Here is a 14,212-nt window from a genome sequence, read left to right as displayed (position 1 = left end):
CCAATTGTAAACCTTGCCCTGTTGCACATACCTATCCCTCTCCATTACCACAGTGAATGCTACAGAATTGTGATCACTATCTCCAAAGTGCTCGCCCACCAACAGCTCTATCACTTGCCCTGGTTCATTACCTAGTACCAAATCCAATATTGCCTCCCCTCTGGTCGGGCAGTCTACATACTGAGTCAGAAAAGCTTCCTGGACATACTGCACAAACACTACCCCATCCAAACTATTCGATCTAAAGAGTTGCCAATCAATATTTGGGAAGTTGAAATCCCCCATAATTACTACCCTGTGACTTCTGCTCCTTTCCAAAATCTGTTTCCCAATCTGCTCTTCCACCTCCCTGCTGCTATTGGGGGGCCGATAGAAAACTCCCATCAAGGTGACTGCTCCTTTCCTGTTCCTGACCTCAACCCACAGTGCCTCAGTCGGCAGATCCTCCTCGAAAATTCTTTCAGCAGTTGTTACACTATTTCTAACTAACAATGCCACCCCCCCACCTCTTTTACCACCATTCCTAATCTTATGAAAACATCTATAACCAGGTACCTCCAAGAACCATTCCTCCCCCTCACCTATCCACGTTTCAGTGATGGCCACAACATCGTAGTCCCAAGTGCCCATCCACGCCTTCAATTCACTCACCTTATTCCTGATGCTTCTTGCGTTGAAGTATACGCACTTTAACCCTTCTCCGTGCCCATCTGTCCTCTGCGACAGTGCTACCTTCCCCAATACCTCACTACACTCTTTGTCTTTCTGAGTGGACCCACTGGTCCCTGGACTACAAGTCCGGTTCCCATCCCCCTCCCAAACTAGTTTAAACCCTCCCGAACAGTACTAGCAAACCTCCCTCCCAGGATATTGGTGCCCCTCTGGTTCAGATGCAGCCCGTCCTGTTTGAACAGGTCCCATCTTCCCCAGAATGCAGTCCAATTATCCAAGAACTGGAAGCCCTCCCTCCTACACCATTCCTGCAGCCACGTGTTCAGCTGTGCTCTCTCCCTATTCCTAGCCTCACTATCACGTGGCGCCGGCAACAAACCAGAGATAACAACTCTGTCCGTCCGAGCTTTCAGCTTCCAGCCTAACTCCCTAAACTCACTTCTAACATCTGTGCCACCCTTCCTTCCTACGTCGTTGGTGCCAATGTGCACCACGACCTCTGGCTGCTCCCCCTCCCCTTTAAGGATCCTGAAGACGCGATCACAAACATCACTGACCCTGGCACCAGGGAGGCAACAAACCATCCGTGCGTCTCGCTTGCTCCCACAGAACCGCCTGTCGGTACTCCTCACCATCGAGTCCCCGATGACTAGTGCTCTCCCGTTCTCCCTCCTTCCCTTCTGAGCCACAGTGCAGGACCCCGTGCCAGAGGCCCGTTCACTGCAGCCTGCCCCCGATAGGCCGCCCCCCCCAACAGTATCTAAAACTGTATACTTGTTGTTGAGGCAGAAGCCATCAACTCATTCAAAAGGAGTCTGGATATGCACTTCAAGTGCTGTAATCTACAGGGCTATGACCAAACGCTGGAAGGTGGTATTAGAATAGGTGGATCGATTTTCGGCAGGCATAGGCACAATAGGCCAAGTAGCCTCCTTCTGTGCCTTAACCCTTCTATGATTCTATGATCATAAACCCAACTTTCAGGTCAGGTAATTTTGAAGAACTTCTGCCATTGTAAAGTCTCTAAAAGCACTCTGGAATGTTTTTGAGTTGTTGTGAGTTGTTTTTGACAGGATGTGTTGCTGCATTCTCACAAGAAGGACAGAGAAATAGGTTCCTTGGTGACAAAGCTCTAGGGCCTGCAGTTGCAGCGCCTCTGCAGGATGACAGGGAGATCATGCCAGATAGCAGGTTTTTTAAAATTCATTCATGGGATGTCGGCATCACTGGCCAGGCCAGCATTTATTGCCTATCCCTAATTTCCCTTGAGAAGGTGATGGTGCCTTCTTGAACCGCTGTAGGTACACCCACAGTGCAGTTAGGATGGGAGTTCCAGGATTTTGACCCAGCAACCAGTGAAGGAACGGCAATACAGTTCCAAGGCAGGATGATGTGTGACTTGGAGGGGAACTTGCAAGTGGTGGTGTTCCCATGTATTTGCTGCCCTTGTCCTTCTAGTTGGTAGAGGTCGCAGGTTTGGAAGGTGCTGTCTAAGGAGCCTTGGTGCATTGCTGCAGTGTATCTTGTAGATGGTACACACTGCTGCCACTGTGCGTCGGTGGTGGAGGGAGTGAATGTTTGTGGATGGGGTGCCAATCAAGCAGGCTGCTTTGTCCTGGATGGTGTCGAGCTTCTTGAGTGTTGTTGGAGCTGCATCCATCCAGGCAAGTGGAGAGTATTCCATCACACTCCTGACTTGTGCCTTGTAGATGGTTGACAGGCTTTGGAGAGTCAGGAGTTGAGTTACTCGCTGCAGGATCCTAGCCTCTGACCTGCTCTTGTAGCCACGGTATTTATATGGCTACTCCAGTTCAGTTTCTGGTCAATGGTAGCCCCTAGAATGTTGATAGTGGGGGATTCAGCAATGGTAATTTAGTTGAGCACTTGAAACGCCATAGCATAGAAGACTACGGGCCAAGTGCTGGAAAATGGGAGTAGAATAGTTAGGTGCTTGTTGGTCGGCATGGACACGATGGGCCGAAGGGCCTGTTTCTGTGCTGTATAACTCTATGACTCTAATGCCATTGAATGTCAAGGGAAGATGGTTAGATTCTCTCTTGTTGGAGATGGTCAATGCCTGGCACTTGTGTGGCGCGAATGTTACTTGCCACTTATCAGCCCAAGCCTGGATATTGTCCAGGTCTTGCTGCATTTCTACACTGACTGCTTCAGTATCTGAGGAGTCACGAATGGTGCTGAACATTGTGCAATCATCAGCGAGCATCCACACTTCTGACCTATGATTGAAGGAAGGTAGGTCATTGATGAAGCAGCTGAAGATGGTTGGGCCTAGGACATTACCCTGAGGAACTCCTGCAGTGATGTCCTGGAGCTCAGATGATTGATCTCCAACAACCACAACCATCTTCCTTTGCGCTCGATATGACTCCAGTCAGCGGAGGGTTTTCTGGCAGCAGTACTGAGGAAAATGGGGGCTGTAGCATTGGGGCGGTCTGCACCTGATTTCCATTGACTCCAGTTTTGCGAGGGCTCCTTGATGCCATACTCAGTCAAATGCTGCCTTGATGTCAAAGGCATCTCTCACCTCACCTCTTGAGTTCAGCTCTTTTGTCCATGTTTGAACCAAGGCTGTAATGAGGTCAGGAGCTGAGTGGCCCTGGCGGAACCCAAACTGAGCATCACTGAGCAGGTTATTGCTGAGCAAGTGCTGCTTGATGGCGTTGTTGATGACATATTAACATATTAACAACATTAACATATTGTTTGCCTTTGCTCCATGACCTTTTGATCAGCTATGTGGCCTTGTCCAATCTGCACCTTTTCCTTTGTTATCTCTTGCCCCACCCCACATCACTTGCTTATAACCTGTGACATTTTTAATATTTGTCAGTTCCGAAGAAGGGTCACTGACCCAAAACGTTAACTCTGCTTCTCTTTCCACAGATGCTGCCAGACCTGCTGAGTGGTTCCAGCATTTCTTGTTTTTATTTTCTTTCGGACTCAGCCAGTAGTGGTGCTACCGAGCCACTCTTGGTGATGGATGTTAACGTCCCCCACCCAGAGTACATTCTGTGCCCTTGTCACCCTCAGTGCTTCCTCCAAGTGCTGTTCAACATGGAGGAGTACTGAGTCATCAGCTGAGGGAGGGCGATAGGTGGTAATCAACAGGGGGTTTCCTTGTCCATGTTTGACCGGATGCCATGAGACATCATGGGGTCCGGAGTCGATGTTGAGGATTCCCAGGGCAACTCCCTCCTGACAGTATACCACTGTGCCGGTGGGACAGGACATACCCGGGGACAGTAATGGCAGTGTCTGGGACATTGTCTGTCAGGTATGATTCGTGAGTATGACTATGTCAGGCTGTTGCTTGACTAGTGTGTGAGACAGCTCGTCCAGCTTTGGCACAAGCCCCCAGATGTTAGTAAGGAGGACTTTGCAGGGTCGACTGGGCTGGGTTTGCTGTTGTCGTTTCCGGTGCCTAGGTCAATGCTGGTTGGTCCATCCAGTTTAATTCCTTTTTATTGACTTTGTAGCGGTAAGATACAACTGAGTGGCTTGCTAGGCCATTTCAGAGGGCATGTAAGAGTTAACCACATTGCTGTGGGTCTGGATTCACATGTAGGCCAGACCAGGTGAGGACAGCAGATTTCCTTCCCTAAAGGACAACAATCGACAATGATTTCATGGCCATCATTATTCTAGCTTTTTCATTCCAGATTTATTCATTGAATTCAAATTCCACCTTCTGCTGTGGTGGCATTCGAACCCATGTCCCCAGAGCAATACCCTGGGTCTCAGGGTTACTAGTCCAGTAACAATAACACTATGCCACCGCCTCCCCACTGCTTTAGGGTGAGCTGGAGCTGAGAAGGGGTATAAGGCAAGAACAGACAGTCATTCTCAATTTTCTCAGTGATGCCAGATGTCGCAGCCAGTCCCATGATGTGGAATTCTGTAGCGTTCAGGAGAGGCAGGCATCCTTCTACCTTGTCCTTCAAGAGAGAGGGAAGAACTTCAGTGATTGTGTAGCACTGTGTTTGGATGTTGTTGTTTAATAACTGGGGAAATGTGGAGGCCGCAAGAGCTTAGTGTGAAGCTGGCAGAATTGGTAGATGGATGAGGATGAGGTAGAGTATCTAGATTTTAGGTGTGAGTCCTGAGTGCCAAGGGCTGCTGATGGCCAAGTGAAGGGGGTATGGTGCATTGAGCAGCGTGAGAGGCTGGTGGAATTGTGGGTACAAGATGTCATGTGAAGATGTATTCACTGACCTTGACCACGTGGGTGAGGTCATTCGACTTCAAGTGGCACTCCAGCCAAGTCCTTGGGTTCAGACACTGGGAAGTGACCTCCCTGGCCACCCCCTACCAATCCCTCTGAGGGTGGTCTTTGAGAATCTCCTTGTTCCCAATGGAACCATGGAGTGCCTCCTCCTATCCACGTCCATCTCCAATGCCTCCACCGCCACATCTGTGACCCTGGAACCCTCTCTTTGCCCTGGTGTTCCATGTTCCCTGTTTACAATTGTGGAAATTGTGTTCAGCAGCAGCCTCCTGTAATTCAGTGAAGCTTCCCCTTAAGAAGGATAGACTGCCTTTCGGCTGACTGCACTATTAATACACACTGCTTGATTCCCTACTGGGCTTAGAGGCAGTCAACAGCTTGGGAGCCTCTCAGCCATCAGGTAAATGAGGTAGCAACACCAAATTTTTGTGATGTCTACCTTCACCTCAACGGGCATGGGCAGGTTGTGAACTGCAACCTCCATGCCTAAAAAATTGACCAGACCAATTTTAACCCATGGAGTATTATAGCAAAGAAATAGTTTAGAAACAATTTAGCTGTCAAATCTGTGTCAGTATTTTCATAGAATATTGATTTTAAGATTTGTTAACTGATTTTGTTATCTGTAACTTAATTCATTTCCTGATTAATTTCAGCCACTTCAATTTGCCAGCAAATTTTAAATGACTGAATAAATCTATTTTTGTTCACACAAAACTGAACTGATTAAGGCTAAAACAGAACTCTTTGGACAGTAAATTTTAGAAAGTTTATTAAAGTAAAAAGGTATACTTAACAAAGTTAGGACAATAACTTTTACATCTTCAGCTGGTTGCTCAGTCTGTTGAAGTGTGTAGATCAGGATTCACTCTCTCAGGACTCCGTCTCAGTCTGAAGAGAGCCTTCAGAATTTGGCTAGCAATGAAACCTTATGGAACTCTAGTTTTTAAGCCCTGGATAACCATCATACCGCGTCAGAGTCGGCCAATGTTAATTTTATAATTGGCTCTAGCTGTTGCTAGGTAAATGTAATTGATTCTTAATTACAGCTTCCGCTATCGGCCACCTGGCCTTAGTATCTGAGCCAGGAATACAATGGAGTTGCTCACACTGTCTCTTAATTTTATTTTGAACAATTCTATCCGCTAATCCAGACTCTGCCAGGCTATGATGCACTATCCCTGGGCCATTATCAAGGATCCAAAACATTCCATTGCTTTGACAGTCTTGGCTGAAACGACACTTTCTCACACAGGCACAGAAACTTATTGCAATTAAGCTTAACAAACTTTAAATGAAAAACCACTCTTTCTAATATATTCATTGATTAGTTCTAACTCAATTCAAGGTTTGTTAATTTTTTATGACTGGCTACTACTTAGTAGGTAATACAGGATACAAAATGTGTTCTTTAGCCATATGTTAGTCATAGAGTCGTACAGCATAGAAACAGGCCCTTCGGCCCACCGCATCCATGCCGACCATAATGCCTATCTATACTAATCCCACCTGCCTGCATTAATTCCATATCCCTCTATGCCTTGCTCATTCAAGTACCTGTCCAGATGCCTCTTAAATGTTGCTACTGTTCCTGCCTCCACCACCTCCTCAGACAGCTCATTCCAGATACCCACTATTATTTGTGTGAAAAATTTACCCCTTTGATCCCCTTTAAACCTCCTCCCTCTCACCTTAAATCTACGCCCTCTAGTTTTAGTTACCCCTACCATGGGAAACAGACTCTGGCTATCTACCCTATCTATGCCTCTCATAATTTTATATACCTCTATAATGTCCCCTCTCAGCCTCCCTCGCTCCAGGGAAAACAGACCCAGCCTATTCAATCTCTCTGTGTAACTCAAGCCCTCCAAACCAGGCAAAGTCCTTGTGAATCTTTTCTACACCCTCTCTAGCTTAATCACCTCTTTCCTGTAGTGCGGCGACCAGAACTGCACACAGTACTCCAAGTGTGGCCTAACCAACGTTATGTACAACTGTAACATGACATCCCAACTCTTGTACTCAATGCCTCGGCCGATGAAGGCAAGCATGCCATTCGCCTTCTTCACCACCCTGACTACCTGTGTTGCCATTTCTCTATTTTCCATTATAAATTCTCCTGTCTCTGCCTGTAATGGACCCACATTTCTCTTCTTCATTTTTTTCCTTTTTACATCCCTATAGAAGCTTTTACAATCCGTATTTATATTTCTTGCTTGTTTACATTCATATTCTATTCTCTCTTTCTTTATCAATTTCTTGGTCCTCCTTTGCTGGATTCTAAAATTCTGCCAATCCTCTAGCTTACGAATTTTCTTTGGCAACTCTATAAGCCTCTTCCTTTGATCTAATACTATCTTTAACTTCCTTTGTTAGCCACGGCTAACCCGCTTTCCCTATTGGGTTCTTTTGCTTTGAAGGAATGTATGGTTTTTGAAAACCATGAATTGATTCTTTAAATATTAGCCATTCCCTATCCACCATCAAACCTTTTATAATATATTTTTTCCAATCCACCACGGCCAACTTGCTCCTCATACCTTCATAATTGAGTTAACAGTGCAAATAGAGTTGAATGGGTATGATTTAGTGGTGATTACTGAGACGTGGATGCAGGGAAACCAGGTTTGGGAATTGAATGTCCAAGGGTACTCAGTATTTCGGAAGGATAGGAAAGAAGGAAAAGGAGGTGGTGTAGCTTTGTTAATAAAGGAAGAGATCAGTGCTGTAGTGAGAAATGATATAGGTACTGGAGATCAAGATGTAGAATCAGTCTGGGTGGAAATAAGAAATAGCAAAGGAAAGAAGTCTCTAGTGGGAGTAACCTGTAGGTCCCCAAACAGTAGTTCCGCAGTGGGGGATAGTATAAACCAGGAAATACTGGGGGCTTGTAAGAGAGGTACGGCAATAATCATAGGTGATTTTAATATGCATATTGCATAAGATGATTAAGGGGATTGATAAAGTAGACGTAGAGAGGATATTTGCTCTGGTGGGGCAATCTAGAATGAGAGATCATAGTTTTAGGATAAGGGGTAGCAGATTTAAAACAGAGATGAGGAGAAATTATGTCTCTTAAAGGGTCATGAGTCTGTGGAATTCACTACTCCAGAGTGCGGTGGATGCCGGGACATTGAGTAAATTTAAGGAGGAGATAGACAGATATTTAATTAGTAATGGATTGCAAGGTTATGGAGAACAAGCAGGAAAGTCGAGTTGAGGGCGAGATGAGATCAGCTATGATCATATTGAATGGCAGAGCAAGCTCAAGGGGTTGAATTGCCTACTCCTGCTCCTAGTTCTTACGTTCTTATAGATTGGATTAATCAAATTGGCAAGGGTAGCCTCAAGTGAGAGTTCATTGAATGTAAGAGAGATTGTTTTTTGGAGCAATATGTTGTGGAACCAACCAGGCTATTATAGATTTGGTATTATGTAATGAGGTGAGATTAATTAATGATCTCATAGTCAAGGATCCTCTAGGGAAGAGTGATCATCGCATGCTAGAATTTAAAATTCAGTTTGAGGGTGAGAAACTGGAGTCCCATACTAGTGCTCTGGAGTTAAACAAAGGTAATTACATAGGCATGAGGATAGACTTGGCCCTAGTGAACTGGGCAGGAAGACTAAAAGGTCGGACAGTTGCTGAGCAGTGGCAGATGTTTAAGGAGATATTCAATTAACTAAAATATATTCCAGAGAGGAAGAAAGATTGTAAGGGAGGATAAAACATCCATGGCTAAGCAAGGTAAGTTAAGGATAACATAAAGACAAAAGCTAAGGCATACCATATTGCAAAGGCCAGTGGCAGGCTGGAAGATTGGGAAACTTTTAAAGATCAACAAAGGGTTACGAAAAAGTAATAAAAAGAGCAAAGGTAAATGATGAAAGAAAACTTAAGCAAAATAGAAAAACAGATAGCAAAAGCTTCCATAAGTATATAAAAGAGAAGAGAGTAGCTTAAGTGAATGTTGGTCCCTTGGAGGATGAGACTGGGGAGTTAATAGTGGGGAACACAGAAATGGCAGAGACACTAAATCAGTATTTTGCCTCAGTTTTCACAGTGGAGGACACTAGTATCATCCCAATAGTAACAAGTAATGCAGAGGTTATAGAAAGGGAGCAACTTAGAACAATCATCATCACGAGGGAAAAAGTACTGAGAAAACTGTTGGGCTTGAAGGCAGACAAGATTGCAGGGCCTGATGGCCTACATCCTAGGGTCTTAAAGGAAGTGGCAGGGGAGATAGTGGATCCATTGGTTATTATATTCCAAAATTCCCTGGATCCGGGAAAGGTTCCAGTGGATTGGAAAAATGCTAATATAACGCCCTTATTCAAAAAGGGAGGGAGGCAGAAAGTCGAAAACTATAGACCAATTAGTTTAACATCTGTTGTTGGGAAATTGTTAGAATCTATTATTAAGGAAGTAATAACAGGACATTTAGAAAGTCAAAACGCAATCCATCAGAGTCAGCATGTTTTTATGAAGGGTAAATCATGTTTGACTAATTTGCGAGAGTTCTTCGAAGATGTAACAAGCAAAGTGGATAAAGGGGATCCTGTAGATGTAGTATATCTGGACTTCCAGAAGGCATTTGATAAGGTGTCGTTCAAAAGGTTAATACACAAGGTAAGATCACATGGGGTGAGGGGCAATTTATTAGCTTGGATAGAGGATTGGCTAACCAACAGAAAACAGAGTCTGGATAAATGGATCCTTTTCTGGTTAGCAAGATGTATCTAGTGGGGTGCCACAGGGTTTGGTCCTCGGGCCCCAACTATTTACAATCTATATGAATAACTTGGATGCAGGGATGGAAGGTACTATTGCCAAATTTTCAGATGACACTAAAATAGGTGGGATCGTAAGTTGCGATAAAGAAATAAGAAATTTACAAATGGATATGGATAGGTTAGGTGAATGGGCCAAAATTTGGCAGATGGAGTTTAACATGGATAAGTGTGAGGCTATCCATTTTGGTTGGAAGAATAGAAAGTCAAATTATTATTTAAATGGAGAGAAACTTCAGAGTGCTTCGGTGCAGAGGGATCTGGGTGGCCTCGTATTTGAATCGCAGAAAAATAGTGTGCAGGTGCAGCAGGTAATAAGGAAGACAACTGGAATTTTGGCATTTATTGCTAAAGGAATAGAGTATAAAAGCAGGGAAGTGTTGCTGCAACTGTACAAGGCATTAGTGAGACTGCACCTGGAGTATTGTGTGCAGTCTTGGTCCCGTTACTTGAGGAGGGATGTAGTTGCATTGGAGGTTCACTAGGTTGATTCCGGAGATGTAGGATTTGTCTTATGAAGAGAAATTGAGCAGTTTAGGCCTTTACTCTCCAGAGTTTAGAAGAATGTTAGGAGATCTAATTGAGGTATATAAGATGATTAAGGGGATTGACAAAGTAGATGTCGAGAGGATGTTTCCTCTGGTGGGGAAATCTAGAATGAGAGGTCATAAGTTTAGGATAAGGGAGGGGTATCAGATTTAAAACAGAGATGAGGAGAAATTATTTCTTTCAAAGGGTCCTGAGTCTGTGGAATTCACTACCCCAGAGTTCGGTGGATGCTGGGACATTGAGTAAATTTAAGGAGGAGATAGACAGATATTTAATTAGTAATGGATTGCAGGGTTATGGAGAACCCTGGTAGGAAAGTGGAGCTGAGGCCGAGATGAGATCAGCCATGATCGAATTGAATGGCGGAGAAGGCTCGAGGAGCTGCTCCTAGTTCTTATGTTCTTAATTGTCCTTGTTTAGATATGAGACCCCAATTTCGGATTGAACTACATCTTTTTCAAACTCAATGGCAAATTCTATCATACTATGGTCACTTTTTTTCTAAATGTTGGTTTCCCACCAGATTATTAATTAGCCCTTTCTCATTGCATAATACTAGATCCAAAATAGTCTGTTCCCTCATTGGTTCCTCAACATAATGCTCCAGAAAACCATCTCAGACAGATTCCAGGAATTCTTCTTCCACAGCATTGATGCTTATTAGATTTACCCAGTCTCTATGTAGATTGAATTCACCCATGATTACTGAATTTCCCTTGCTGCATGTACTTCTAATTTCCTGATTTATGCCATGCCCTACATTACAAGTACTGTTTGATGGCCTGTAAACCACTCCTACCAATAATTGTTGCCCCTTGCTGTTTCTTAGCTCCACCCAAACAGATTCTACATCCTGTTCTTCCAATTGAGGATCCTCCCTCACTAATGCACTGATCCCATCACTTATTATCAGTACTACCCCACCTCCTTTCCTTCCTCACTGTCGAATATCCTTTAATATTCTGTTCCCAGTCTTGGTCACGTTGCAGCCACATCTCTGTAATCAGGATGGGGTGTCGATCATTTAGGATTGAGATGAGGAGAAATTTCTCACTCAGAAGGTTGTGAATCTTTTCTGCACCCTCTATAAAGCCTTCACATTCTTCGTAAAGTGCGGTGCCCAGAATTGAACACAATACTCCTGTTGCATTAAATTCATCAGCCCTCTCTGTTCCCTCATCAAGTTCATTAAACACTATTTGCCATTAACAAATTTGTCTTGCCTTTCCTTAGTTAATCCGTACTTGTCTAAGTGACTGCTAATTTTATCTGCACAAGCCGTGATGAGGTACCATATAAATGCTTTTTTTTATAAAATCATATGGAACCTTATGCTCCAGGCTTTAAACTACACATGAGCACTGCCACCAGTATTAATAAAACTTGTTTATGAAAAAAGTATAATCGAATCAAACAAAGCCATTTTCCCATTAAACACTTCTTTTAATACCTTTCTCAACTTCAAAGGAAGGATTTAACAACAAGCAGACTTGTAAGTTAAAATTTCTCTCTGACCCTGAAAACAAATCAGCAAAAGCGCCTGCCCCTTTAAATTATAAGTCCTGTATCTTGCTAAGGCTGATTAAAGGGTAATTTCTCTTCGGGACATCATGGGTATTGAGGTCAATGAGAAGGTATTTTCTGTTGCTGGAAAAATTTTTCTATAGACTGGAAATGATGGGCTTTTCTTTTAATGCCTGTTTTTAGGCTAATTTGGCTGTACAAGAAAACCGCCTCCAACGGGCCATGAAGGAGTTAGGAGCTGCCCAGGCCCAGCTGGATGAGAAGCAATCTGAACTGGACAAGGTGCAGGCAAAGTTTGATGCTGCCATGAAAGAGAAAATGGTGAGTTACAACCTTAGAGGATTTCTAGCTAATCAATAAATATCTTCTTACATCCCTGTTGATTATTGTCTGAAATCATAATAACTGAAATTTAGGTTTAATTTGATTTTTTTGGTATTTATTTCATTTAGCTTTCCTTCTATTTATGCCAAAACTGTCAAATAGCCTGATTTCCACATGCCATATTCCAGTATCACAAAATCAACCAGGATCAGGCTTGGCTGTGGTGCCCCCAAGTTTGAAAAGTCTGCTCACACTCGGGGCTGATTTTGAACTTTTGGACCCACTTGATGCAGGAGAAGCTAGCAGAAGCTTGGGAACTTGAAAGAGCAGGGAGTTGGTTTTATTGCGTCCCTTTAGCTCAGCCATAGCATTCGCATCCCGCTTCCGTGTTTCCTGACTAATGAGAACATGATGGCCACCCACACCTTACTGTTCAAGCCTCAGTATTCAAAGGAGCCCAGCAAGGGACAGAATGTATCCATTCTACAATTGTCAGCAGAGAGATAGCAACTCTACTGATGGAGTCTCAATGTGAGAAGGCTGCCCTCAAGTTCTCTGATGCACCCCTGAGCATCATGCTGCAGGCTGCTCGGCCCCTCGAGCCTGCTTCACTATTCGATAAGATCATGGCTGATCTGATTGTGACCTCAACTCCACTTTCCTGTCTGCACCCCATAATCCTTGACTCTCTTGTTGATCAGAAATCTATCTAACTCAGGCTTGAAAATATTCAATGACCCAGTCTCCAGAGCTGTCTGGGAAAGAGAACTCCACAGATTAATGACCCTCAGAGAGAAAATAATTCTCCTCATCTCGGTCTTAAATTGGAGACCCTGAATTTTTAAACTGTATCCCCTAGTACTAGATTCCTCAAGAAGGGGAAACATCCCCTCAGCATCCACCCTGCCAAGTCCCCTCAGGATCTTATATGTTTCAGGAAGACCACCTCTCATTCTTCTAAATTCCAATGGGTATACGAACATATGAATTAAGAGCAGAAGTAGGCCATCCGGCCCCTCGAACCTGCTCCGCCATTCAATAAGATCATGGCTGATCTGTTTGTGTCTTGAATTCCACACTCCCATCTACCCCCAATAACATTTGATTCTCTTCTAAAGTTGTTCACTTTGACAGGAAGAATGGAGAATGACTGCAAAATTCTGAGGTGCAGAGGGATCCAGATGTTCTAGTGCTTGAGTATGCAGGTACAGCAAGTAATAAAGGAGGCTAATGGAATGCTATGCTTTATTATGAGAAAAATTGAAAATAAATGTAAGGTTGTTCTGCTTCAGTTATACAGGGCATTAGTGAGACCAAATCTCGAATACTGTGTGCAGTTTCTATCTACCGCCGCCTTAACAATATTCAATGACCCCACCTCCACCACCTTCTGAGGCAAAGAGTTCCAAAGTCGCACAAGTCTCTGAGAGAAGAAAATTCACCTCATCTCTGTCTTAAAAGGGAAAACCCTATTTTAAACAGTGCCCCCTAGTTCTGGACTCACCCACAAGAGGAAACATCCTCTCCACATCCACCTCGTCAAGACCATTCAGGATCTTATATACTTCAATCAAGTCTCCCCTCACTCTTCTAAATTCCAATGAAAACAAATCCCATCTGTCCAACCTTTCCTCATTGACAACCCGCTCATTCCAGGTGTCAATCTAGTAAACCTCCTCTGAACTGCCTCCAACCAATTTACATCCTTCCTTAAATAAGGAGACCAAAACTGCACACAGTATTCGAGATTTGGTCTCACCAATGCCCTGTATAACTGAAGCAGAACAACCTTACGTTTATTTTCAGTTCTTCTCGTAATAAAGCATAGCATTCCATTAGCCTCCTTTATTACTTGCTGTACCTGCATCTTCTTTGGCCTCCTTGTCTCGAGAGACAATGGGTAAGCGCCTGGAGGTGGTCAGTGGTTTGTGAAGCAGCGCCTGGAGTGGCTATAAAGGCCAATTCTAGAGTGACAGACTCTTCCACAGGTGCTGCAGATAAAATTGGTTATCGGGGCTGTTATACAGTTGGCTCTCCCCTTGCGCTTCTGTCTTTTTTCCTGCCAACTGCTAAGTCTCTTCGACTCGCCACACTTTAGCCCCG

General features: G+C 44.0%; 1 protein-coding gene across 1 annotated transcript in view; it reads left to right on the top strand.

The window, feature by feature from the left end:
* The window catches only part of LOC137367180 (dynein axonemal heavy chain 8-like), a 2,531,605-nt gene that overhangs the window by 2,020,860 nt on the left and 496,533 nt on the right, over positions 1-14,212 (top strand). Inside the window, exon 143 of the mRNA XM_068028616.1 lies at positions 11,969-12,106. Coding sequence (XP_067884717.1) covers positions 11,969-12,106 — 138 coding nt within the window. The remainder of the gene's footprint in view (positions 1-11,968; positions 12,107-14,212) is intronic.

Source organism: Heterodontus francisci, chromosome 3 (assembly GCF_036365525.1).
Source record: "Heterodontus francisci isolate sHetFra1 chromosome 3, sHetFra1.hap1, whole genome shotgun sequence".
Classification (NCBI taxonomy): domain Eukaryota; kingdom Metazoa; phylum Chordata; class Chondrichthyes; order Heterodontiformes; family Heterodontidae; genus Heterodontus; species Heterodontus francisci.
The sequence above is the reverse complement of the archived record's forward strand: the minus strand, read 5'-3'. Positions and strand labels throughout refer to the sequence as shown.